Source organism: Dryobates pubescens, chromosome 11, assembly GCF_014839835.1.
Source record: "Dryobates pubescens isolate bDryPub1 chromosome 11, bDryPub1.pri, whole genome shotgun sequence".
Lineage (NCBI taxonomy): Eukaryota > Metazoa > Chordata > Aves > Piciformes > Picidae > Dryobates > Dryobates pubescens.
In genome coordinates this window covers 29527029-29552877 of record NC_071622.1, presented here as the reverse complement: position 1 = coordinate 29552877, position 25849 = coordinate 29527029, and the positions used below count along the sequence as shown (strand labels likewise).

Below are 25849 nucleotides of genomic sequence, written 5' to 3'. Positions count from 1 at the left end.
CATTCTGCCACCATAAAAGAGCTTATGATCATTTCACTGGATTGAGGAGGAATTTTTAAATGTCTGATTGCATGATAGGAATGGTACCTGACAGAACACAAAAGCTAACACTGAGGTGGGGGAAATTAAGTGAATATCTTTGCGTCAATTTACAGTCTCTACAATGTATATAATATTTTCTACCTCGCTGCCTTCTGTCTACACCACTACGGTGTTCCTTGGCTGCAGTAATAATCTTGGTTACTCTTCTGTTGCTGTCCATTGTATGCTAAGGAAGCTTCCTGGTTGGAGAAAATGTCTTTTATGAGTAGTCCTGCAGATCAGCAAAGCAGGAGCACTGCAGGAATAGAGCAAGTATTACTTGGATTTTTTTGGGTGGTTGTTTAATTTTCCTTTGGTAATATGTTTAATTAAATTTCTAATCTTGCAGTGATTTCTCTTACCATCAGTTTTGCTGCTCTGAAGCTCTTGAGTGGCACGCAGAGCGGTTGTTTTATGTAACATTAGCACATAACAGTCTGGATGGAGGCATGTGGAAGAGTGCCAGTGTTGTTTTTCTGTTTGCAGGTTGGCCTGGCCGTTTCTCTGTGTGTAGGAAGAGGGCAGGCAGGGTATCAGTCAGCTTTCAAATCTCAACATTTCTTAATGGATTAGGCAAGTGATAGAATGTCTTCTTCCTGCAAACCTTTCTTTATGCAAACTGTAAGGCTTGGCACTCTTAGTGGGCAGTCCTTTTGAAAAGCTTTCCTTCTGTAGCATTAGGTGATGAACTTGCTTTAAGTGCTTTTTACATACACAAAACATCATCTTTATTTTTAATATTTTAAAATTTTCTTTTCCCTCCTCCAGGATCCCTTAGATCCAGCAAGAACAGCCATTGTGATCAGCTCTTTGGTGGCAGGTGGAGTGGCCGAACGTGGGGGAGAGCTTTTACCTGGGGACCGTTTGGTGTTTGTAAATGACAAATATTTGGATAGTGCCACTTTAGCAGAGGCAGTGGAAGTATTGAAATCTGTGCCCCCAGGTACAGTTTCTCTTGGAATCTGCAAGCCTTTGGTGGTAAGGACTGATTTTAACTTTTGTATATCTAATTCTATGATGTGTGTAGACTGGATCATTGTGTTTGGTGGGGGAGGAAGGAATTCAGGGCAGAAGTATATATGTGTTGGAAAACAACTAAGTTGCTATGCACACACCTTGAGATGTCCAGAATTTCTGGCTGGCTCGATGCCCAAAAGGTCTGAGTGGAAAACCAACATTCTCAAGTTTCTCCTGAAAGAATATCCATGTGGGAATGGAAGACAGGTCTGGACAAACCTATGCTCGCTGACCCTATGCATAGGCATAACATGGGTCAAGCAAATCAGTTAAATATGTGCTGAAGACCATTTCACTCTAAGACACTGCTAAGAGCTTGCTTGAGCTCCACTGACATCAAAGAAACTTAATCTGTTTGAAGTCAAGACTGTAAATTCAAGTAGAATTTCCTTTTTCTAGAATGAGGGCTTTGGAACAGACAGTCGTTTACTTGAGAACACTGCAGTATTGTTCATCAAGGGCACCCAGGCAAAATTAATTAAAGCAAAGCACCATCTAATAGAAAGTGCTTGTAATTCAGAGTGGTAGAGGAGTGGTGAAATAGGAATGTAGTAAGGCTGTAAGTATATTCTTTCCTTTTCTAAAATGTGGTGTATTGTTGTTCATATCCTTGTGTTTGTCTATCTTTTCTACACATCTCTTTATTTTTCACTGTATCTGTACTAATCTTTTAAAAGATTAAAAGCTGTTGTCTTAATTTTCTTAATTTATGGCTTTTTCTTTTTTTTTTTTCCATAATTTTGTAACTTTCCCATCTCTTTTGGTTCTTCCTCTCCCTTTTAGCTTGTTGGAAAATGTGGGAATTTTTGTTTCCCAGACTCATCATTTTGACTGCCTTTTGTAGGGAGAAACCACAGAGGAAGTGAACATGCATGGTGTGGATTCCAACAACATTAAAACCAGCCCTGGAACACCAGAACCAATAGATAATTTCTCAATAATACTCGAAGCACCACAGGTATTTTGCTGCTCTTTTGGTTCAGCTAAAGGTTATATGAACAGGAAATAATGTTTTAAAGTAAAAAACTTGCATATCCTTGAGATAAGTCTTAAGGATTGGATAGACTTCAGGCCAGATTCCCTCTGAAAAAGACTCTTAAGAGCTAACTGTGTAGGAATTGTACTGTGAACACTAAGCATATGTATAGCACTTACCCATGCAGTTCCCAGACTGCCTTATCAAATTTACTGTGTCATTAAAATACCTTGGGTTACCTTGGATATGAAACAGGAATGCTACATTATTAGGAGTCATAAGGAGTTGGTTCAGCTTTGCAAAGAAAATAAGGTATGGAAGCAGAACACTGTTTATTATAATAAAGCAAAGCAGAAACATAGTCTAGTGTGCAAGACAAGCTTGAAATCTGTTCTTTTTCATAGACTTCCTCTGTGGTCTTGAGTGATTTCTTTAATCTCTTCCTCCATTCTCCTCTTTCTTATTTTCTGAAAAAAGCATTCTCTTTTCTGTGGGAGGATGAGGCACTAAAGATAGTGAGAAACGCAAGACACCAGGGTAGTAGGTGCAACACTGACCTCTGCAGAGTGAGACAGATATGGATACTTTTTAAGTTTCATCTGTTCTCAAGTGCTTTGCAAGATATTTATTAACTCATGGTGGTAAATGCATTTGCTTTAGACCAAAAAAGTACAATATGTAAAGGACTGCATACATACTGCAACTCAGTAATAAAAACACATTCCAGGTTTTCTTGTTGCTAAACATGTCTACCTGTCTCTGGACAGAAAGATATCTTTAATGGTGTGTGAGAACCAACAAAAAGAGCAATATTATGGGGTAGATGTAGGTATAGTATGTAGAAATTAGTTTGGGTATGGTATTTACTAATTTTCTTGATGTAGAATGGGGTTTGTTGTTTTTCCAGGTGCATAGGAAGGGTTCCTGGCAGAGCAATTAGTCCTCTGCCAGCTCAGCTTGTTTCTCTGCTTCCTAAATAACAATACTGGTACTAAATATTTTTAAATAAACTATTTTCTCTTCAAGTCCTGCTGAATATAGAAATTGAAATAATCAATTTGTACAAAATACAGAAGTATTTGCTTACATTTTGTTTTACTTTATGTATGATAGCATTCCCAAGTAGCTTACAGCAGTAGTATAACATTTCTATCCATTTATTATCTTGCCTGCTCATGCGAGAGCAAGGAGTGGTAAGTCATGATGACTTCCACTCTTCTGCACTATCAGAGTGCTGACAAAGGAACTTGAAGATTTTATATGCTACAACAGTAGACTTTACTGTCATGTTTGCAGTATTCCCTGTTCCATTGGTAGCGTCTGCTGCTGCAGTGCAGCAGTCTGTGATTAGCCAGACCTAAGTGCTGCATCAGGAGATGGCAATACAAATTGCTCTGTGGTTCTCAGCTAACTCAACTGTTTCATATAACAATGAAGTTGGTACCTCTTACAGAAGTGTTTGGAGAGTGATGCTGCAGAAGGGAAGTGAAGTGAAGGAAAGATGAAGGGAATTAGAATCTCTTCAGACTGGGTCTTTTTTGAGATTGAGGTACACAGGTCAAATAGATCAAAGGAATATTTAATGCTTATGAAAAAGTGCTAATTTCTGGATTACTAATGTTTTGCCTTCGTGCCAGCTAGTATTATTGCATTGCTTCCTAATGCCTTTGCCTGTCACTTGTTCTCTCCTGTGTCACATTTGAACTATGTAAACATTTTGGCAATGTATGCATTTTTTCCTTCTGCATATGTACAAACCTAACAAAACAGGATTCTGACACTGAAGGTCAGAAATGGTGAAGTACCTTGGGGAGTCTGGGAAGGAGCAGGAAGCAGAAAGAAAACCATTTTGATTGAGCAGCCCTGGATCTGTAGATTGGTTTCAATATTTGGGGTTTCAGTGTCTTGAAGATCAGGTTTGGGCATTCATACTTGGTGGCCTGAGGTGAAGAGAGGGAAAGTTTTCTTTGTGTGGCAAGCTTTCTGGTAGTGTTGCAAGGTGCAAAAAAGGTACAGAGGCACCTGTGCAGCCTTGTTCCATGAGCACCTCATTTAGGAGAATCACAGAAAATAGGGAAGGATGTGACAACTTCTAGAAAAAAAGCTGTTGAATATGATCTTTGAGTGGGTTTTAAGAACTTTTCCCTCAGTTTTGTAGTTTGGGGTTGGTTGGTTGGTTTGGTTTGGTTTCTTGCACTGTGGTTTGAATTCAGTAGAAAGTTGAGTTCTCTATGAAACACTAAGACAGTAAGAGAATTAGATAATGGACTGTCAGTTATGTCCCTTTTTTTTTGTCCTTTATAAGTACGTGGCCATCCATTTCTCCTCTTCCCCCAAGTTAAAACCCAAAGGAGAGCCAAGTACAGCTTTTGGTTTGGGTTATATATGTTTATTTTTTTTAATTGCTGATACTCTTACATAAGCAAAGTAAAGCTATCTGCTATTTAACTGATGGTATTGTAAGAAATGTCCATACATTCATAAAGTCATACCAGAAAAACCTTGAGCACAGAGATATTTTAATTACATGTTAAATATGCTTTTTCCTGTAGCATTTTTAGTGTTACATAATAATTCTCCTTCCCTAACTTCAGTCCACATTGGTGGTTCTGAATGTCTGCAGCAATGTCTAAGCTGTGTATACTTCTGGTGTTAATACACTCTCTGAATTATGGTGGGTTTTTTTTCTTTTTAAAAAAACACAGGATTCTCACTTTGAAAATCAAGATGTACTTTTAATATAGGCCTAACTTAAAGCATATCTTAAGAATAGTTAACAAGAAATGTGATGTAAAGTCTATATTCCTGTAATGTTTTATGCAGGGCTTCAGAGATGAAACACCTTTTAGAGAAGAGCTTGTGGATGAACCAAGCTTGACCTTGGGAAGGTCATTCCAGCTTTCTCAAAATGACAGTGGGTGTGAGAAGGAGTCCTGGGAGATGCGTGAATTTCTGAAACCCAGAACAGAAGAAATGGATGAAGAACGGGAAATGTTGGTGGATGATGAGTATGAAGATGATTCGAGCTACCTGAAATATAAGGCATCACGTGGAGAGAAGACAGCTTTGGAGAGGAACGTCAATACAGAACGATGGGCAAAGCAACTTGAGACTAATGAAATACAAGACTTAAGGTCCAGTGTTAACTTAAGTCCAAATGAGTCCCTGGAATATCCATTCAGTAAAGATCAGATGGTAAGGAATTCTGTGTTGGTCTTGGTGCTGTACCCTGTCCATGGACCCACACCTCAAGGCAAATTCCAGACCTAAACTCTGTAAGGAGTCTTTTGAGTGTTTTAATTACTAGATGAGATTCCTGGGTACCTCTAACTGATACCAGTCTATCCTTTGGAAGGTTTTTGTGGCTACATAGCATTTGTATATTTAACTGCTTGAATGAGATACATTCTGTGGTTGGTGTATTTCACTTACAGACCTCCTGTACTTGGGTCTTCTTTCCCATCTCCAACTCGTAAGCTCAGGTTTTGGTTTCGGTTGGTTGTTTTTTTTCCAAGTGCACTAATATGGTGATTATCAGTAATAGCATAATGCCATGTTAATAGCACAGGGGGTTCTGCAGCAATGTCAGTGAAAGGAGTGCCCTTTTTTCCTCATTATTTTTAATCCAAATCAGTTCTGGAGCCAGTTGATAGTGCAGCTGAGTGAAAAATTATGTAGTGGAAGCAACTGTAACAAGTCTACTAGTGGGCAAAGGAGCAGAAGGAGACACAAAGCTCCAGGTAAATTGCAAGACTCTTGTTTATATGTTCTCCTCAGGTATTCTGAGAAATTTTTTTTTTTCATTCTGAGTCTTTGTTCATTTACTTGCCAAAGTGATAATATCAGCCTTTCATGCATTAGCTTCTGAAATGTACGATTTAATATGGGGGAAAAAAAAAAAAGAGTTGGAAAAGGACTAAGTATCACAGCTACAGAGAATATCTAGTTCTGCTTGGCTTGTCCCCTCATTCACTATGTACATAAACAAGCTAAAATACAGCTTCTAGGGACAGCGTTACTGTTAAACTGAGAGGTTTGTTAGTTAAAAACAAGAAGTAAGCAAGAGTAAAGAAGTTCTCCACAGGTATTCTGAGAAAGAAAGAAAGAGGGATGACCCAGGGAACTATAGGCCAGTCAGTCTCACCTCTGTGCCCGGTAAGATCATTGGGCAGATCCTCCTGGAGGCACTGCTGAGGCAGAAGAATAACAAACAGGTGATTGGGCACAATCAGCATGGCTACACCAAAGGGAAATTCTGCCTGACAAACCTGGTGGCCTTTTATGACAAGGTCACAACATCAATAGATGAAAGCTGAGCAACTGACATCATTTATCTGGACCTCAGCAAAGCCTTCAATACTGTCCTGCACCACATCCTAGTCTCTAGGCTGGTGCAGGAGGGGTTCTATGGATGGACCATTCAGTGGATAAAGAACTGGCTTGAGGGCTGCACCCAAAGGGTGGCTGTCAATGGGTCCATGTCCAAGTGGAGGCCAGTGACAAGCAGAGTCCCTCAGGGATCAGTACTGGGACCAGTCTTGTTCAATATCTTTGTTGGCTACATGGACAGTGGCATTGAGTGCACCCTCAGCAGGTTTGCTGACAACACCAAGCTGTGTGGTGCAGCATATATACTAGAGGGAAGGGAGGTCATCCAGAGGGAGCTTGACAATCTAGAGAAGTGGGCCCATGACCGCCTCATGAAGTTCAACAAGACAAAGAGCGAGGTCCTGCATCTGGGTCAGGGCAATCCCAGGCACTGATTTAGGCTGGGCAGCAACTGGCTTGAGAGCAGCCCTGAAGAGAAGGACCTTGGGGTCCTGGTGGATGAGAAACTCAGCATGAGCTACCAGTGTGCACTTGCAGCCCAGAAAGCCAAACATATCCTGGGCTGCATCAAGAGAAACCTATCCAGCAGGTCAAGGGAGGTGATTAAGAGGACACAGTCTTGATCTGTGCCAGAGGAGGTTAGGCTGGATGTTAGGAATAAGAAAGAGTGATTGGCCATTGAAATAGGCTGCCCAGGGAGGTGGTGGAGTCACCATCACTGGAGGTGTTTAGGAAGAGACTAGATGGGGTGCTTGATGCCATGGTTTAGTTGATTAGATAGTGTTGGATGATAGGTTGGACTCAATGATCTCAAAGGTCTCTTCCATTCCATTCCATTCTCCCCCTCTACTCTGGTGAGACCCCACCTGGAGTACTGTGTCCAGTTCTGGAGGCCCTATTACAGGAAGGATCTGGAGGTGCTGGAATGTGTCCAGAGAAGGGCCATGAGGATGATCAGAGGTCTGGAGCACCTCTCCTATGAGGACAGACTGAGAGAGTTTAGGCTATTCAGTTTGGAGAAGAGAAAGCTTCAAGGAGACCTAATTGTGGCCTTCAAGTATCTGAAGGGGGCCTACAAGAAAGTTGGTGAGGGACTTTTTAGGGTGTCAGGTAGTGCTAGAACTAGGAGGAATGTAAAAAAAAATAGACATGGGTAGATTCCAATTGGATGTTAGGAAGCTCTTCTCCATGAGGGTGGTGAGGCCCTGGAGTAGGTTGCCCAGGGAGGTGGTGGAAGCCTCATCCCTGGGGTTTTTTAAGGTCAGGCTGGATGTGGCTGTGAGCATCCTGATCTAGTGTGAGGTGTCCCTGCCCATGGCAGGGGGGTTGGAACTAGATGATCCTTGAGGTCCCTTCCAACCCTCACAGTTCTATGATTCTTGTCTGTATTATAGGCAGGTAGGTAGATACAGTTGTTTTATCATGCCTCTTCTTAATATAGTGCATACATGAGCAGTTAGTATTTCATAGTTGTCATGGAATCATAGAACTATAGAAAGACTTAGGTTGGAGATCATGTACTCCAACCTTCCCACCTCTCAACTACTCTTGGCTGCTCAAGGCTTCATCCAACCTGGCCTTAAACATCCCCAGGGACAAAGCATCCACAACTTCCCTGGGCAACCAGAATAGAAACAGAGTCTCACCACCCTCATACTGAAGAACTTCTTCCTAAGATCCAGACTAAACTTACCTTCCCTCTGCTTCAAACCATTCCCCCTTGTCCTGTCTCTAGACACTCTTATGAAAAGTCCCTTTACAGCTTTCCTGTAGGATCTCTTCAGCTATTGGAAAGCAGCTCTAAGGCCCCCCGCTGGAGTCTTCTCTTTTCCAGATTGAGTAACCCAAACTCTCTCAGCCTATCCTCATAGCAGAGGTGTTTATCCATCTCAATATGAAGGTATTTCTGTAAGTGTGAATGCTTGCTGTAAAAATCAGTCTTCATGCCATACCCCTGTATAAGTTGGTATTGTTGTTGTTTATCTTAAATGACTTCTTTTCTCCTTTGTGAAGTGTGAAGAAAATGCTTTGCTGTTTATGGGAACCACAGCACACAGCAGCTACCAAAAAGACATATTTGAAACTGAAGCTACCCAGTCAGGAGCAAAAAGCATGATGGATTTAGGTTTGTAAGAAGTTTTGGGTATTTCTTTATCTTATAATTTCTTATTTGCAAATTTTAAATTTTATACCAAAACACAAATTCTTTCAAATGCTAAAATATTCAAATGAAGACTTCAGCAGGCCCAGGACAGTCTGGTTTTAAATAGGCTTCAACTTTCTGATCTTGCTTTCTTCTCCAAGTCTTTCCTATAGCTGTTACAAGTGATGCTGGAAGCGGCTGCATCTTTATCCTGCCTGTGGAGATCCATTTCTTTCTGTGCCCAGTAGGACTCCAGGGATAAGTGCCTGTAATTTATGTTAGGAATTTCTTAGTCACTTTTGACTGCCAATTTGAAAGATTTTTGCACTTTAAAAAAAGAAATGTGACAGGCTCTGAGGGTAACTGTACCAGAATTTGCATGTGAACTCTATGGCAGGTAATTGCCCCATATCTTGGTTTTGTAATCTATGCTCAGGTGCAGTTTCTCCTTTTTGATAGATGGCTAAAATTTGGTAGAAAATCAGAGAAGACAGCACTTACTGGTTAGGAGAAAGGCAGTTGGGGTTTTGTCTTTGTCACTTGCGTCTTGGACAGCAGACACTGTGTAAACCACGCTGGCAAACTGATGACTCTTGCAAAGAGCTTTGGTGGTGCACTTAATGTTGACGCTCGTGTCACCAAAATGACATCAGTCTTCCCCAGTATGATGGGGTTCTGTGAAACGTGGTGAGCTTAGGGTTCTGTTTCTAAGGGTGAGAACTGTTAGATGAAGGGGGAGAGGAAATAAAACTTCCCATCTACACCTTTTGTTCTTCAGGTATAAAGCTTCAGACTGACTCCGAAAGATCTGGGCTTGTGGATGATCTGGAAGCTATTGAAAAGGAAGAACTGAAAGGGGAGGATGATGGTTTTTCCAAGAACTTGGAATCTGGGAGAGTAAACACATTAGCTCAACCTAGAACAGCATTGTGCAGGTACGGAAAAGATCTCAGGTTTTGGAAGGTTTTCAGGTAATGATTCTAACTGTTGTCTTGCTTTACTCAGCTGACTAATTATCAAAAACTGTGTGAAAGAGTAGGATGTACATAGATGGCCAGTTCAATGCCTTTTGCCGAAGGGGCTGAATTTTGCCTTATAATGTTATTGAATCCTTACTTACCGCATTTCCTCCCCTGAGTACTGGGAGAGAAAAGTGTGAATGACTCTGCCACCTGCTTCACTTAGTCCACAGTGAGGACTAAGTGAGGACTGTGGATATGGCTGGGGAGTGAGTGATGTAGGCTTTAGTGACGGCATTGGCCATTAGCTTAATGAGCTCTCCCCATAGCTGCTGATAGCTCTGTCGTCTTTATTTTCCCTTTTCCTTGTTCTTCCTTTTGGGCAGAGCAGTTCAGCCATGGCTCTCAAGCCTGTGCAGGAAATTTCAGTCTTGCCAGTGGTGCTGAGAAACCTTATAGAATACATAGAAACCTTATAGAATACATCGAATACATAGAATAAACCAGGTTGGAAGAGACCTTCAAGATCACCGCATCCAACCCATCAACCAATCAAACACCACCCAAACAACTAACCCACGGCACCAAGCACCCCATCAAGTCTCCTCCTGAAAACCTCCAGTGATGGCGACTCCACCACCTCCCCAGGCAGCCCATTCCAATGGGCAATCACTCTTTCTGTATAGAACTTTTTCCTAACATCTAGCCCGAACCTCCCCTGGCACAGCCTGAGACTGTGTCCTCTTGTTCTGGTACTGGCTGCCTGGGAGAAGAGACCAACATCCATCTGTCTACAACCTCCCTTCAGGTAGTTGTAGAGAGTAATAAGGTCACCCCTCAGTCTCCTCTTCTCCAGGCTAAGCAACCCCAGCTCCCTCAGCCTCTCCTCGTAGGGCTTGTGTTCCAAACCCCTCACCAACTTTGTTGCTCTTCTCTGGACTCGTTCCAGCAAGTCAACCTCCTTCCTAAACTGAGGGGCCCAGAACTGGACACAGTACTCGAGGTGCAGCCTAACCAGTGCAGTGTACAGGGGCAGAATGACCTCCCTGCTCCTGCTGGCCACAGTGTTCCTGATGCAGGCCAGGATGCCATTGGCCCTCTTAGCTGCCTGGGCACACTGCAGCCTCATGTTCAGTCTACCATCAACCAGCACCCCCAGGTCCCTCTCAGCCTGACTGCTCTCTAGCCACTCTGACCCCAGCTTGTAACTCTGCATGGGGTTGTTGTGGCCAATGTGCAGAACCCGGCACTTGGATGTGTTAAATCTCACGCCATTGGATTCTGCCCATCTGCCCAGCCTGTCGAGGTCCCTCTGCAGAGCCTCTCTACCCTCCAGTAGATCAACTCCTGCCCTCAGCTTGGTGTCGTCAGCAAATTTACTGATGATGGACTCAATGTCCTCGTCCAGATCATCAATAAAGATGTTAAAGAGCATGGGGCCCAGTACTGATCCCTGGGGCACACCACTAGTGACTGGCTGCCAGCTGGATGTGGCACCATTCACTACCACTCTCTGGGCTCGGCCCTCCAGCCAGTTCCTAACCCATCGCAGTGTGCTCCCATCCAAGCCATGGGCTGACAGCTTGGCCAGGAGTTTGCTATGGGGAACGGTGTCAAAGGCCTTGCTGAGGTCCAGGTAGACTACATCCACAGGCCTCCCCACATCCACCAGGCGGGTCACCTGATCATAGAAGGAGATCAGGTTGGTCAGGCAGGACCTGCCCTTCCTAAACCCATGCTGGCTGGGCCTGATCCCTTGGCCATCCTCTAAGTGTTGACCTTGAGCTGATGCTGGTTGAGGATATTTGCCACATCTGCCAAGTGTCCCATTTCTTTCCCCACCACTTTTGAGGGAGTGGATTATGATTTTGGGACCTGTTGATTGAAGTCCTCACTGCTTCCCTAATTCATCTGTTGTCTTCCTTCAGAGGGAAAGCAGCCCGACAATAGAGGAGATTATTTCTCCAGCACAACATCCTTCTTCCTTTTTGCAGTTTAAGTGTAGCATTTACAGCTCTCAATCTATAGAAAATGTGGGTAAGGATGTATTGTTTCAGCCTTTCTGGGAGAACATACAATTCCTTACTTCATTCCTATTCTGTCAATAAGTGAGTCACATACAGTATAAAACTTGAATGAACACTCTGTTTAATGGAACATAGGGGATCTGTTCTCCCAGATGGATCATAATGTACTTTCTGGTCAGCTAGGCTGGTTTTATCATGTTTATGTCCATCTATAAGAGTCACAGCATATTTATCACAAAATAAATGTTAATTGCTTAAATAGTTGTTTCAAATCGGTAAATGCAGTGCAGATTTGTATATCACACAGCAGCTTATAAATTTGGCCTGCCCATCATGTTTATTTCTGGAACATTCCTTTAGTACATTTAAACCTAAATACAAAAATTCCTGTCTAGTCTGTTGACTCTGCACGTTTGGTTTAAACTGGACCGTGTGAGCAGGCGTTGCTGTCTCACTGCCAGATACAAACTATGTAAGGAATTGTGACCTGGCAATGGGTGATGCCTATTTGATTTTATTTTTTTATCCCTCCTCTCCCTCTGCCCCCAATTAGTGAATTACCTGAGAGAGAAGAAGGAGAAGGAGAAGAAACTCCAAACTTCAGCCACTGGGGACCACCACGGATGTACGTTCCTATGATTACCTTATTTCTTCCCATTTACCTTATGTCTTTTTTTCTGTGAGCCCTATTTGTTACTTGTGTTGGTTTTTTTTCTTCCTTCATCTGCCAATAACTTTAAGGTACTTGTGTACCTTGGGCTTTCATAGATACAGTGAATTTTTAACAGATGTTCAACAGAATTATTCCTTCTATTTATACAGCTGACTTGGGAAAGCTTGGCAGGTTTATGTTGTGGATGACCTATAAGTTCTTGCTCATTTAATAACTATTAGGTGTGAACAATGCACATAGTGCTGCTGTCTCCTTTTCCAGGGGTTCTCTGCTAAACTTACTGGCAGAATTCCAAGTTGCCAAGCCAAGTTTTAGCCACATCCTTGTTGTATTGTTAATATTTTTAGGTGAATTGGTTTTATAGTCCTAAATAAAATATGATCAGAACATTTCTGTCTAAGCTGATTAACATGCATCTTATACACTGAAGTCAGTGTTCAGAAAGTTGCATGAAGCACTTCATGATTTGTCTAACATTTCACTTGGCAATGTTTGCCATTTCCAGACAACTTGCTCAAACTGAAAGAGATTGAGTGTTTTCTTGAAGACCTGCCTGATTTACCCTGGCTTTCTCTGAAATAAAAGCCTATGCCCAGTGGGGATGAGTAGGCAAAAGAATTTTATTCTTTTTGTGGAGTGAGGTCTGCTTAGGGTTAAAAAGCAACTCTGTTGAGAACATTCTTAGGCTTCTGACTCTATCCCTTTATTAAATCTTCTTTAAAGAGCAGAAGCTTACATTTACTAAAGGCCTTGCATTTATAGTTGAAAAAAACCTGTTTCAAGCTGTGAAACTACCACATGTATTGTTTTTCAGTGTTGAGATCTTCAGAGACCCTCACGTGTCACTTGGAATCAGTATTGTTGGTGGACAAACTGTCATAAAGCGCCTAAAGAATGGAGAAGAACTTAAAGGGATCTTTATCAAACAAGTTTTGGAAGATAGCCCAGCAGGAAGAACAAGGGCTTTAAAAACTGGAGATAAAATACTTGAGGTAAATGCAGATAAACCTACCTTTTCATTCTGAGAAATAAAGATTGGCTCAAACAGCTTTGGGAGGAGAGAGGGACAAAATACTGCCACCACTTCATGAAGTATTGACAACACTCTGGACTGAAAACCAAAAGAAAACCCTGGTGTTGTATTTTCTTTCTTTTTTTTTTTTTTTAAGGTCTGACTGTGGAGCTCTTTTAACATTCTCCTCTATATTTAAGAAAAGGCAGATGCTGGAAATGCCCTCTTCCTGTATAAGTAATATGTTATTGTAAACCTTTGTAAGCATAAGTTATAATAGAGAGAAGAACATAAACTCTTCATACTGAAATTTGGGCTCTTATTTAGTGTGTGTGATTAACAGTCAGGTTAACTAATCTTCAGGGTAAATCCCTGTCCTGTAGGGGAGAATGCCATTCCTGCTTTTCATCTCTCTCTCTTGATTTTTGTTGGTTGGTTGGGGTTTTTTTTCCTCATTTTTCTCCAAATGAATACTTCTCAATCTGGGTTTCCATGCTGATATTACTGTGTGTGCCTTAGGGTTGCATGTGAAAAATTGTTTCCAAATGGTTCAGTTCACAAACAAGTAAAATCTAAAAGACTTGTATAATACCTAGTATTATATTTATCTGGGTTTGGGGAATTGGTTATTTGCACAACATGCATTTTATATGAGACCAAGAACTTCATTGCCTTAAGGGTAGCTGCCACCATGATAATTGCTCCTCACTCCAAGAAAGACATTGAGGTGCTGGGGTATGGCCAAAGAAGGGCAATGAAGCTGGTGTGAAAGGTCTAGAGCACAGATCTTGTGAGGAGTGGCTGAGGGAACTGGCATTGTTTATCCTAAAGAAAAGGAGCCTCAGGGAAGACCTCCTTACTCTCTACAGCTCCCTGAAAGGAGGTTGAAGCTGGTATTTTCTCCCAAGGAAGAAATCATAAGACAAGATTCAATAGCCTCAAGGGGAGGTTTAGGTTGGGCATGAGAACCAATTTCTTCCCCAAGAGGGTTGTCAAGCCCTGGAACAGGCTGCCCAGGACATCGGTGAAGTCCCCTTCTATGATGGATTTAAAAGCCCTGTGTACATGTGGTGCTGAGGGACATGCTTTAGTGGGGACCTGGCAGGATTGAGTTAATGGCTGGATTTGATGATCTTAAAGGTCTCTTTCAACCAGAACAATTCTATGATTCTGTTATCTTCTGCAAATGTGTGTGATCTCTTGTAATTGCTCAGTGCCATGGACATGCTACCTAATCAAAACAAACATTGTTTATTAGGTTTCTGGGATAGACCTACAAAACGCCACGCACGAGGAAGCAGTAGAAGCTATCAAGAACGCAGGAAATCCCGTGGTGTTTATAGTTCAGGGTTTGGCCAGCATACCAAGAGTAAGTTTATGTCTATTCTCATTCCAAAACTTCATCACTGTGTGATATGCATCCTATTTTAAATTTGGCTGAATTCCTTTCAGTTTCATCAATTTTTTATGTCCATTCTTTGTCAAAGTTTCTGCTTATAGACCATATGATTGATCAATTACTTGTCTGACCTGATTTGAAGTCTTGTTTCTCTGATGTAAATCAGCTAGATGTAAATCTGTTGGCTAGGTGTTAATTCCATTCTCCCATCTATGTAATTGAGTCTGTCCCTGTGTACTTTAATTTGTTCACATTTCACAATTAAACTCTGTTGAACAAATGAACAGAAGTGTAGTTAAAGTAAGTCAGATCGCCACACCAGCTCTGTATAAAATGTGTTGCCAAAGGGACCTGGAGTTAGTTGGGAGCAAGTTGATTTTTCAAGAGATTTTTCATGTTTCCTTATCTTTAAGGCCAAGGCAAGAAACCTTTTAATAGGCATAGTAAGAAAAGGCATATAATTTTACCTGCTTCAAATTCCATGCAAAAACCCCCGGACTTCTGTGTACCTGTAGTATAATCTTAGAAGTTAATTGGTATTTTTTATGAATTAGTAGACCTGAGGAGATCCTTTTTGATAGTTGTAGACAAATCCAGCACACCTGTGTCCATTTTCTAGTGCTCCAGGGAGTCTTTCAAAATCTATATAGTCTTTAACCAGTTACACTGGGAAGATGCTCAAGCAGCGATGGTAAAAATCACAGTGATGGTTGCTGAGTTGGCTCCCTTTCTCTATCAGCTTTTTCAAAGAAAAGTTAACAAAGAAACTATCACAACTTCCAGTGTTCAGACACAGCTCTGACCCTTACTTTTCCAGTCATGCTTGAGAGATAAAGGGAAAGGCAGATAACTTGACATTTCAGTTGCTTTGCTTTGAACTGTAGGCTGTAGAAAAGGAGACATTCACAGACTTTTGGCAATGCTGTGCAGTCCCAACTCCATTCACCCAAATAAGGTGCTGCCAGAGTAGAAATATATTATACTTTTTGATGTAGTAGAAGACAAAGCTAAAAAGGAGGCCAAGAGTAACTATTTCCTTTCATATGTCCTTGTTGTGCGACCCAACAATACAAGGTCCATTATTTACTCACATTTTCCTTACTTCTTTCTTTGACCTAAAACTTATGTCTGCCACCAGCTGTAATCAAAATGCTCTAAAAGTCTCCCATTGAAAATGTTAGAGTATCACTTGGAGGCTAGACCTGCTGTCTTTTATAAGGTGTCTATGTGCATGGACACACCCACCTCAAATACTGCGTCCACTTCTGGCGTCCCCATCATAAGAAGGACACAGAGATGTTGGAGTGAGTCCAGAGAAGTGCCACAAAGATGATCCAAGGGCTGGAACACCTCTGCTGTGGGATAAGCTGAGGGAGCTGGGATTGTTCAGCCCGGAGAAGAGAAGACTCTGGGGGGACCTTAGAACTGCCTTCCAATAGCTGAAGGGAGCCTGCAGGAAGGCTGCAGAGGGATTTTTCATGAGGGTGTCTAGCAATAGGACAAGGGGGAATGGTTTGAAGCTGAGGGAGAGTAGGTGTAGAGTGGATCTTAGGAAGAAGTTCTTCAGTACAAGGGTGGTGGGACTCTCGAATATGTTGCCTGGGGGGGGGGGGTTGTGGAAGCCTCTTCCCTGGGGGTGTTCAAGGCCAGGTTGGATGAGGCCTTGGGCAGCTGAATCCAGTTGAGAGATGTCCCTGTCCATGGCATGGCGGTTGGAGTAGATGATCTCTGAGGTCCCTTCTAACCTGAGCCATTCTAGGATTCTGTGCTGCTGGTGTCTGAATAATTGACACTTCAGGAGTCCATCCTGAGCTCTGTATCAAGTCTGTTGACTTCAGAGTAATGTTTAATTGAATAAAGAGATGGGGCTAGATAGCAAACAGTGAGCACTAGAAGAATTAAAGAACGTTTGTAAATGCAGTGAATACATAATTTAAAAACTGCACTGCCGTGCCCTTCTGTGTGAGGCAAAATGAAGAGTGGCTGGATAGCTTTGTTTCAGATGTTTGTTTTGCAGCTCTAGTGCTCTAATGTGTGTAATACATGCATTGTGTTTCAGGTGGTTCCTGCCCTACAGCCTAAGGGTATCAAAGTCAGCAAAGATCAGAATGCAGACAAAGAAAATAGGAGTGAAAAGGTATTTATTCCGTTCAATGCTACACCCAAGTTCTATGAAATCAAATAGTATTCTAGCTTTATAAATCTATGATAAGCTCCCTCTGAAGTCTGAAATGAAATTTTAAGTGTTGAAATATCTTTGAGTCAAGTAAATTTTTGCCAAATTTCTGCCAAATAGAAGGCAGCTTTCTGTCAAATGTTTTGTGGGCGCTGAAACCCTGTACTTACTGCAGCTCTTCACTGGCATCTCTCTGGAAGTACCTGCTTTGCTTCTTGTGAAGGTAAATTGATTCTCTTTGTTTAGCAGAAACAAAGAAATAATAACATGTACACAAATGATATCCTTAACATGAGGCTGGCTGAAATTCAGTGAAATCATGTTAGAGGGTAATTAAATCCGCTGTGTCTTCTCCGCTTCCCGTGGCTGTGTAAAACAAGGAAATGACCGAGTGGTCTGTAACTGGCCAGCTAATTGTGAAGCAATTACTGCACAGTAACTTTCAAGCAACTTCACAGGAGATTTAAATGAGGGGAAGAAAAAAAATAAATCTGTTTGGTCTAAAGCAGTGGATTTGTTTTAATCTCTGCAATAAGGGAAAAATTTAATTTCTCGTTCCCAGCCAGACTGCTCTAATGGCCTAGGTGTTTTCCTGTGGAAACTGTGCTGACTGATGAGTGTAGGTCAGGTACTTTGAGGAGCAGAGTTACAGTATCACAGTATAACTCAGGTTGGAAGAGACCCCAAGGATCATCGAGTCCAACCTGTCTCCACAGACCACATGACTAGACCATGGCACCAAGTGCCACGTCCAGTCTCCTCTTAAACACCTCCAGGGACGGCAACTCCACCACCTCCCTGGGCAGCCCATTCCAATGACGAATGACTCGCTCAGTGAAGAACTTTTTCCTCACCTCGAGTCTAAACCTCCTCTGGCGCAGCTTGAGACTGTGTCCCCTTGTTCTGGTGCTGGTTGCCTGGGAGAAGAGACCAACCCCTTCCTGGCTACAACCACCTTTCAGGTAGTTGTAGAGGGCAATGAGGTCACCCCTGAGCCTTCTCTTCTCCAGGCTAAACAGTCCCAGCTCCCTCAGCCTCTCCTCATAGGGCTTGTGCTCAAGGCCTCTCCCCAGCCTTGTTGCCCTTCTCTGGACACGTTCAAGTGTCTCGATGTCCTTCCTAAACTGAGGGGCCCAGAACTGGACACAGTACTCAAGGTGCGACCTAACCAATGCAGAGTACAGGGGCACAATGACCTCCCTGCTCCTGCTGGCCACACTATTCCTAATGCAGGCCAGGATGCCATTGGCCCTCTTGGCCACCTGGGTACACTGCTGGCTCATGTTTAGGTGGCTGTCAATCAGTACCCCCAGGTCCCTCTCTACCTGGCTGCTCTCCAGCCACTCTGACCCCAGCCTGTAGCTCTGCATGGGGCTGCCGTGGCCAAAGTGTAGCACCCAGCACTCGGACTTGTTAAATGTTGAATTAATGCAGACAGTAACTTTTGCCTGGTGCTGTTTAAACATGCTAACTCTATGCCTCTGCTGTGAAGACGGGCTGAAAGAATTGGGGCTGTGCAGCCTGGAGAAGAGAAGGCCCCAGGGAGACCTTATAGCAGCATTTCAGTACCTGAAAGGGGATCTACAGGAAGGCTGAGGAGGGACTATTTAGAAGGGCTTGTAGTGATAGGAGGGAGGGGCAATGGTTTGTAACTGGAGCAGACTAGATTTAGCTTGGACTATAAGAAGCAAGTTGTTTACAGTAAGAGTGTACACATTGTCCAGGGTTGTGGTTGAGGCTCTGTGCCTGCAGACATCCAAGATCAGATTGAATGTGGCCTTGGGCAGCCTGATCTAGTTGGAGGTGTCTCTGCTGACTGCAGGAGGTTGAACAAGATGACTATTGAGGGTCCCTTCCAAACCAATTAAAAAACAGAAACCACACACACAAAAAAATACAACCACAGAAAACCAAAAACAAACCACCAAAACACCACACCAAACACACACCCAAACCAAAACCAACTACAAATATGATGAACTTCTCATGTGATCTCGCTCAGTGGTCTGGTGTGTGATGGGTAAGTCATTTAAGTCCCTCTTGCCTCCAAAAGTTTTTGTAAAATCTCTTTCAGATACAGAAGCTATGAGGCTCAGTTATTCCAAAAAGTCCTGAAAGGTGTTGAAGTCATGCTTTCATGCCAGTGGAAAATGCTTATAATGAAGCAGTTGCGAGCCCCTTTCTGTGATGTTGTTATCTTTATTTCTCATCTCCAAAGCGCTCATCCTCTTGCAGTGTGCTGCCTTTAATCTCGAGGACTCCAGCGCGTTGCATTCTCCAGCGTTTGGAGGTTAAAGAGGAAGCCTAATCTTTTTCAACCCTTTTTCATCTATTGGTGCTGTAAACTGGTGGGTGGAATATAGAAGAGCTCTCGCACATAAATATGTAGCTCCTTTTTAGCTTTGAACACTGATTCACAAAGCAGTCATACTGTGCTACAGGAGGGGCATCTCTGAGTTGGAAAGAGTTGCTATTAGTGGATTACTAGTCCCTGTCTCTATGGGGAATCAGTGGTATTTCTAGTCAAATTGTCACAAAAGAGTATGATTTGAAAGCAGCCACATCCAGCTGGAAAATCTGCCTTTTCCTGTATGATGAATTCTCTTTTCAGTACTGGAGGTTTTCTCTGATTTGTTGGTGTTTATCCTCCTTTATTGATCTGGGGTTTTAAAAAATGGTCACTGAAAGTGATTAATATAAAACCACTTAAAACAATTGAGCTTCTTGTGGACAAACCAGATATTAACATTCTTTAGCTGGCTGGCTATGTGAGCTGTGCTCTTGCCTCTGTTCTGGCGAGAGCTGTGTATAATACAAACCCACAGCATAATGGAGTGTTCTGGCACAACTGACTCATCTGGCTTTTCAGTGAGTCAGGAGGAATGAGAGAAGATTGTCCTGAGCTGCTGGGTAACCTTAGGTGACTCGTGCAATTTCACACAGACCTTCTAACAAATGTTTAAAGTCTGAAAAAGCCAAAGGGTCAACATTTAGATTTATTACTAAATTATAAGACTACCACTGATTTGTCCTAGGAGCTGAAAGTGGGGCTGCAGGTTTTCCCTCTTCCTTCTTATGTAGAACCTGAGTCCTCTCATGCTTCCTGAATCTTCTGGAATTTGAACATCTCCAGGAATGCAGCCTCAACCACACCCCTGGACAACCTGTTACAGTATTTTACCACTCTCATTGTGAAGCTCTTCCTCCTGATGACCAACCTAAATCTACCCTGCTCCAGTTTCAAACCATTGCTCCTTCTCCTATCACTACAAGCCCTTCTAAACAGTCCCTCCCCAGCCTTCCTGCAGGTCCCTTTCAGCTATTGAAATGCTGCTCTAAGGTCTCCTTGGACCCTTCTCTTCTCCAGGCTGAAGAGCCCCAATTTTTTCAGCCTTCATAGGAGAGGTGCTCCAGCCCTCTGATCACCTTTAGGGCCCTCCTCTGGTGTCACTCCCACAGAAGGCAGTACTTCAAGAGAGGTCTCACCAGAGAAGAGCAGTGGCAGAATCATCTCTCTCAACCTGCTGGCCATGCTTCTTTTGATGTTGCCCAGGATGCCATTGGCCTTCTGGGCTACAGTTGTGCATTGTTGTCTTATATCTGGTTTCTCATCCACCAGTTTTACCTGTGTTTACATCAAGCAAGAAGTGGGAGGCGTATTCTGTGTGTTGTATACTTCAGGGAAACTGCTGTCATGTTTCCAAGTGCTCTTATTATAACCCCTTACTGCTACTGGATTGAATTAATTTCATTTATTATTGTTATGCTCTCTTCAATGCAGCACTTTCCTGTAATGTGTTTTAGATGGACAGGATGATTAATGTCTTGTCTCACATTTTTCTCTGCTGCTTGCATTGCAGTTTGCTAGTTAAACTATTCCATACAAATCTAGGCTTCAGATTGTACAAATCCGTGCATAGGTTCAGCTTTCCTTCTGCACTGTGAAAAAAGTTACTCAGAGTTTGATGGTCAGCTGTTGACTTGTATTTCCCAGATATATAGAAGAAAATAATTACGGGCATTCTCATCGCTCTAATGGCCTATTGTACGTGGTGTCCCCTTTCTAAGTGCATCCTGCTATTAGTAGTGGGGTGGCATGGGACAGGGTTGAATGCAATTGAGTGAAATCGTGTAGCAAACTAAGACATGATCCTGTTACTTGGAGCTATAAAAACAGTTGCTGGGATGGGCAAGCAGCTTAGATTCAGAGTCTGTTCTTCACACTTGCTATGCACTGCTATATGCATCATTATAGGAGCTGTCTGTATTTATGTGAGGTAATAGAATTTTATTGTAAGTTATACTTCAACATATTTTACATTTAAGCCAAAATATTGATAAACTGTTATGTTGAAGTTTGTAGATGCACTAAGACTTTGAGTGCTTCCTTTGTATTTAAAAGCTTGACATTTATCAGTACCCAGGCAATTTTGTTGTTGAGTCTCTAATCAGAAATAGGGAATAATTTAATGTTTATTTTTAACCCTTGATTAATGTTCATGGGTTCATGTTTACAATGATATGCAAGTATTTTGTCAATAAGTAGATGTGCATGCTCCATTGTTTTTTCTTGTTTTGGTGTTCAGGGTCACTTCTCAGGCTGGCTTCTTGCATAAAATGGAGCTGCAGAATTCAGCATTGTCATGAAGTGCTGTGTTATGTACGCGTGTAGTGCAGGAGACGAGAATTCTTGTGTGTGGAGGATGCAAAATATGTAACTCTTTGTCTTTGAATCCATTAGAGAAAACATGGGGCTCCACCTCCGATGAAATTGCCACCTCCTTATAGATCACTTGAAAGACGACGTGCAGAGGAATGCATGGATGAAGAGGAGGATGAGAATGCTTATGCAGAGAGTGAGTAGTGCCATGGTGATTACATTTGAGGAGCATGATCAGATTGTGATAAATGTATCTGCCATTTATTGCTTGGCTAGTGCTCAGTGGGCCAATAGCATCTAGTCCTCAACCTTGTTCTTACCAAGGGCTGCTGTTTTGTAACATAAAAAGTCTTCTATCCCCAACTAGGCTCCTGAAACTCTGCTCTTCTGAAGAGATCTAGAAAGGGCTCTGTTTATTTTCAGTCTAAGAATGTCTAAACAGTGTTTAGAGGATTTGCTTTGGCAGTGATATCAGCACGAGAAGCCGCCTCTTGTGCTTTGCTGTTGTAACTGCAGTGGTAGTTGAGCAGATGTAGGTTGAGAACCACTGGTGCGTATTCCCTGTGCACAAAAGCCTGCAGCTGATTTCAAGCGATGCTGTTCAAGATAAATATTTTCTTGTTAAAAAGTAAAATATGCTGATATATTGTTTCAAGACTCTACTGCAAAAAGAATTCCCTTTTCTTGCAGCACCTTTTATGGGAAAGGTTCTGCAATTGTCCACTTCTGGGTTTTGCAGTGAATTATGACAAGATGTACTCTGTGGATTTACAAATTACTCTGTTAATTACAACTTTGGGTAAATGGAGTAGTATTATCCATATCTTATCTTACAGTAAAATATTTATGTATGCTAGAACTGCAGTTAGGAGTCCTCTTTATACTTCATACCAAGTTGAGCATACATGTAGAGGCTTTCGTGGATTATTTTTTTTTGTCATAGGGGGTCAGGGTTTATTTTGCTACAGTGATTTTTTTCTTAACTTCTTTTGTCTTGGAGAGATTTTTGTTTCCTTAGTTATGGGTAAGCCAAAATAGAGAGATGCCTTTGACTTTGAAGTGACCATGGACCCCATTCAGAAGGGAAGCTCCTAACTTGGGACCTCCTGGTGCAAAAGCTCTTCCAGCTACTCTTGCTGATTTCCTTGGCAATGATATGCCATTGAAGCCAAGATAATTTAACGAGTTTGGTTGGTTCATCACTTCTGGAGCTGCTTTGGTTGAGATGGGAAGGATTTGGGAAGGTTATTCTCACAGAAACAGTAATGGGGACACAGAAGCAGTTCAACCTCTGTTGCTTTAAGGGAAAGTTGCAAGTTCTTGAACCAACTAAGATTTTTCCAGAATTTTCCCTTACCAAATTTTGTCATCTCATCTGTATGGAGTACACCACCTCAATAAGGTTTTTTGTGGGGAGAGGTGAGTGAGGAGGAGTGTTTGACTGTGGACTCTGTGGATGATGAATTGAATGTATCTGGAGCTTTCAAACCAACTCAATAAACCTCCAGTTCTAGCCAACTGAATTCAGCTTGTTATTAAAGTTATAATTCCCAGTTAAAGGACAGTTTTGATAAGGAGCCTGACACCTGGGTTATCTAATTAGGATATGCCTCAATCTGAGTGCTTCCTAGACCTAAGTTAATACTTTGCACAGATATAATTTCTTATGGATGGGCTTGGTTGTATTTTAGCTGTTCTGCCCTCCTTAATGATATTGCCAGCTGAGTCTAATATCTAAAAAGGTAAAGCTACTTCTGATATTGAATTCATCAATCCTACCGGGTTAGACAGCAGCAAGCAGATCTATTCAGATGACTTTCCTTCTCTCTACACTTTTTACTGACTGAAGTTGTATGCTTTGCAATAGCCATATTTCCCAAGAATTAAGAATGCATTTTCCATTTTATTCTTCCCAACCTCATTCTGTTTCTTTAAAATAAAACCAAAACAGGTTAAGGAAGCTTTAACTAAGTTTGTACCTCAGCCCTTGAAGCAAAAAAGCATGTTAGAAATGATCTAACTGCACTTAATGATATTAAGCATCTTGGCAGCTGTGGAGCAGGCTTTTACAGAGTCTGTTTTCTGTGATCGCTTGAAAAACAAAAGTGTGGGGTTTTTTTCCTGTAAATTCCAGCACAGTGTTCTTTGTGTTCATAACTTTGGCCTGATTCTTGAGCACTTTCCCCTAAAACCTCAACCCAGGCCAGTACTACCTTTTTAACACTGTCCATTTGCATGCCCATGTTGATCTATTCCTTACCTACTAATCCTACTGGCTTTGTAACCTCAACTAGTAATTTTCTGAGCTTCTGTGAACATGTAACTAGATTCATTGTCTTTATTTAGAAAATAAGATACCTTAAAAGGAAGAAATTGTGTTGGCTCAGGTAAATTCACCTCATAGCCTGTCCTTTTATTTATGCCCTGTAGTTCTCAATCTCTGCCAACAGTGTCAGAGGTCTGAGCAGGTGTTTTGAGGTGGGACAGCTATTAAATCTGTCTTCTGGTTGTGCTGCTGATGGATTTTATTTTATTTTATTTTTTAGCATTCTTATTTATACAGCTGCTATGTCATGAACCTGCTCATCAATTTCTTTCATACTTCAGAAATGCTATGCTTTGCTCCACTTGAGATTTTTGTTTCTCCTTGTTTGTAATTTCTTTCCACCCATGCTCTCATCTTTTGTCTCCCTGTCCTTCGTCATTCCCCATACTGAAAATGAAAGCAAAGCATTGTTAATCTTCCTGCCATACTTAGAAAATTTTTCTTTCCTTTCTGTCCCATCCATACTGCCTGACAGTCTCCCTGTTTTGTCAGTTTTCCCCTTAAAGTGGATGAATAACCTTTTGGTATTGATTTAATTTCCCCTGTGGGAACAAAATCCACTTGCCTTTTGGCAATGCTCCCTCTTATTTTTGCTTTTCTACCACTGAAACTGTAGCTTTCATTGCTGACTTGTTGGAACAAACAGTCATTTCTTGTCAATGTTCTCCCTTTTCTTTTTAAAGGTTGTTTTTGATCCAAACAGGGTGAGTCCTTGTTGGGAATAGAACTGCTAGGTAGTTCATGGTTTAGAGAAACTCCAGATGCCCTTCGTGTTTCTGTGGTTTAAGAACTTTAAAGAAGCTCCAGGTGGTTTTGGTTTTGTTTGTTTGTTGGGGTTTTTGTGTTGTTTCCCCCCCCCCCCAAACATCTTCTTGCACCCAAGATCTTTAGTTTCAGACCTGCTTCTCCTTTGTGTTTCAGTTTCATTGGAACCAGTAGTCCAATATTACTTTTTGCTAGACCTCGAAGGCCAACTGAAAATAGTATTTCCTCTCATTTTATTTCTCCTTCCAGTGGCACATCTTTATCAGTATGCAACTCTAACCCTGTGTGATGTGGGTCTTGTTTACTCTTTGCTTTGACTTTGCTGTTTTAAGGCTTGCAGTTTATGCTTTAAAACAGTTGTGTAAAACTTGCAGCATGTGCATTCTCCTATAAAAGGAACCTTCAAAATGCTTTATCTTCCAGACCTGAAAAAGTTACAGGTTTGGAGTTTTTCCTTCCCAGGCTGGAAATGCTTGTTCATGTCAGAGGTTATTATCACTCTCCATGAAGCATTTTTTTTAGGCTCCCCAAAACTGAAAAACATCAGGTTTTGACTAGGATTTTCTTTTTTTCCAAATCAAGTAGAAAGAGGGAGAGAACATACAAAGGAGCTGTTTGTACTTACAAGGAGCTGCGCTACAGGCTGCATCAATAGGCATTGGTGTGTTTTCCCTGAGTGGTGGATAGCTGTAGGTGTGCACTAAGAATCTGCTAATAGACTAATGTGCACCCTGTTGTGGCTCATTGCTGTAATGAGGGGTTAGTAGTAAAAAGAAGCAGGGGAAATGGACGGGCAGTGCAGTTTGTAATGGAATGTTTTGTAAGGTTTTCCTTGGGGCATTCACAGCCCTACAATACAGATAGACTTTTGTGATTGAAGCAATGGTAACTTAGGTAGAAAAGACCTTAAAATCACTATAAGAAAATGAAAACAACTAAAAGAAAATTTTTTTTAGTAAAATCTTTAGTCAAGTTAGTTGACTGAGATTGACCTGGTTGGTTTCAAATAAGCTTAAAATAATAAAAATAGATAATAATGAAAAAATTGTGAAAAGTGGGTAAGGTAATGGACTAGATACTGCTGTGCTCAGACTTCCTGTCTGCAAGGATATCTAACTGTATCTAATAAGGGGATAATAATGCCCCCTTCCTTTTGTTTTACCTCTAGATAATGCAGAAATCGATGAAGCATAATGATTTATCTCCCTAAAATGCTTTTTGAGGAACAGTGGTTTCCCTACCAGAGCAAGAGACTTTCAAATCTTCTCTAGTTATTTCAACTTTGCATTCCTGCTGTGGTTAAAAT

General features: G+C 41.7%; 1 protein-coding gene across 1 annotated transcript in view; it reads left to right on the top strand.

Moving 5' to 3' along the window:
• PATJ (PATJ crumbs cell polarity complex component) overlaps nt 1–25849 on the top strand; it is a 168041-nt gene that overhangs the window by 51669 nt on the left and 90523 nt on the right. The window contains exons 18-27 of the mRNA XM_054165049.1: nt 850–1059; nt 1943–2056; nt 4898–5269; nt 8417–8528; nt 9325–9481; nt 12086–12157; nt 13020–13197; nt 14476–14586; nt 16676–16753; nt 21534–21648. Coding sequence (XP_054021024.1) covers nt 850–1059; nt 1943–2056; nt 4898–5269; nt 8417–8528; nt 9325–9481; nt 12086–12157; nt 13020–13197; nt 14476–14586; nt 16676–16753; nt 21534–21648 — 1519 coding nt within the window. The remainder of the gene's footprint in view (nt 1–849; nt 1060–1942; nt 2057–4897; nt 5270–8416; nt 8529–9324; nt 9482–12085; nt 12158–13019; nt 13198–14475; nt 14587–16675; nt 16754–21533; nt 21649–25849) is intronic.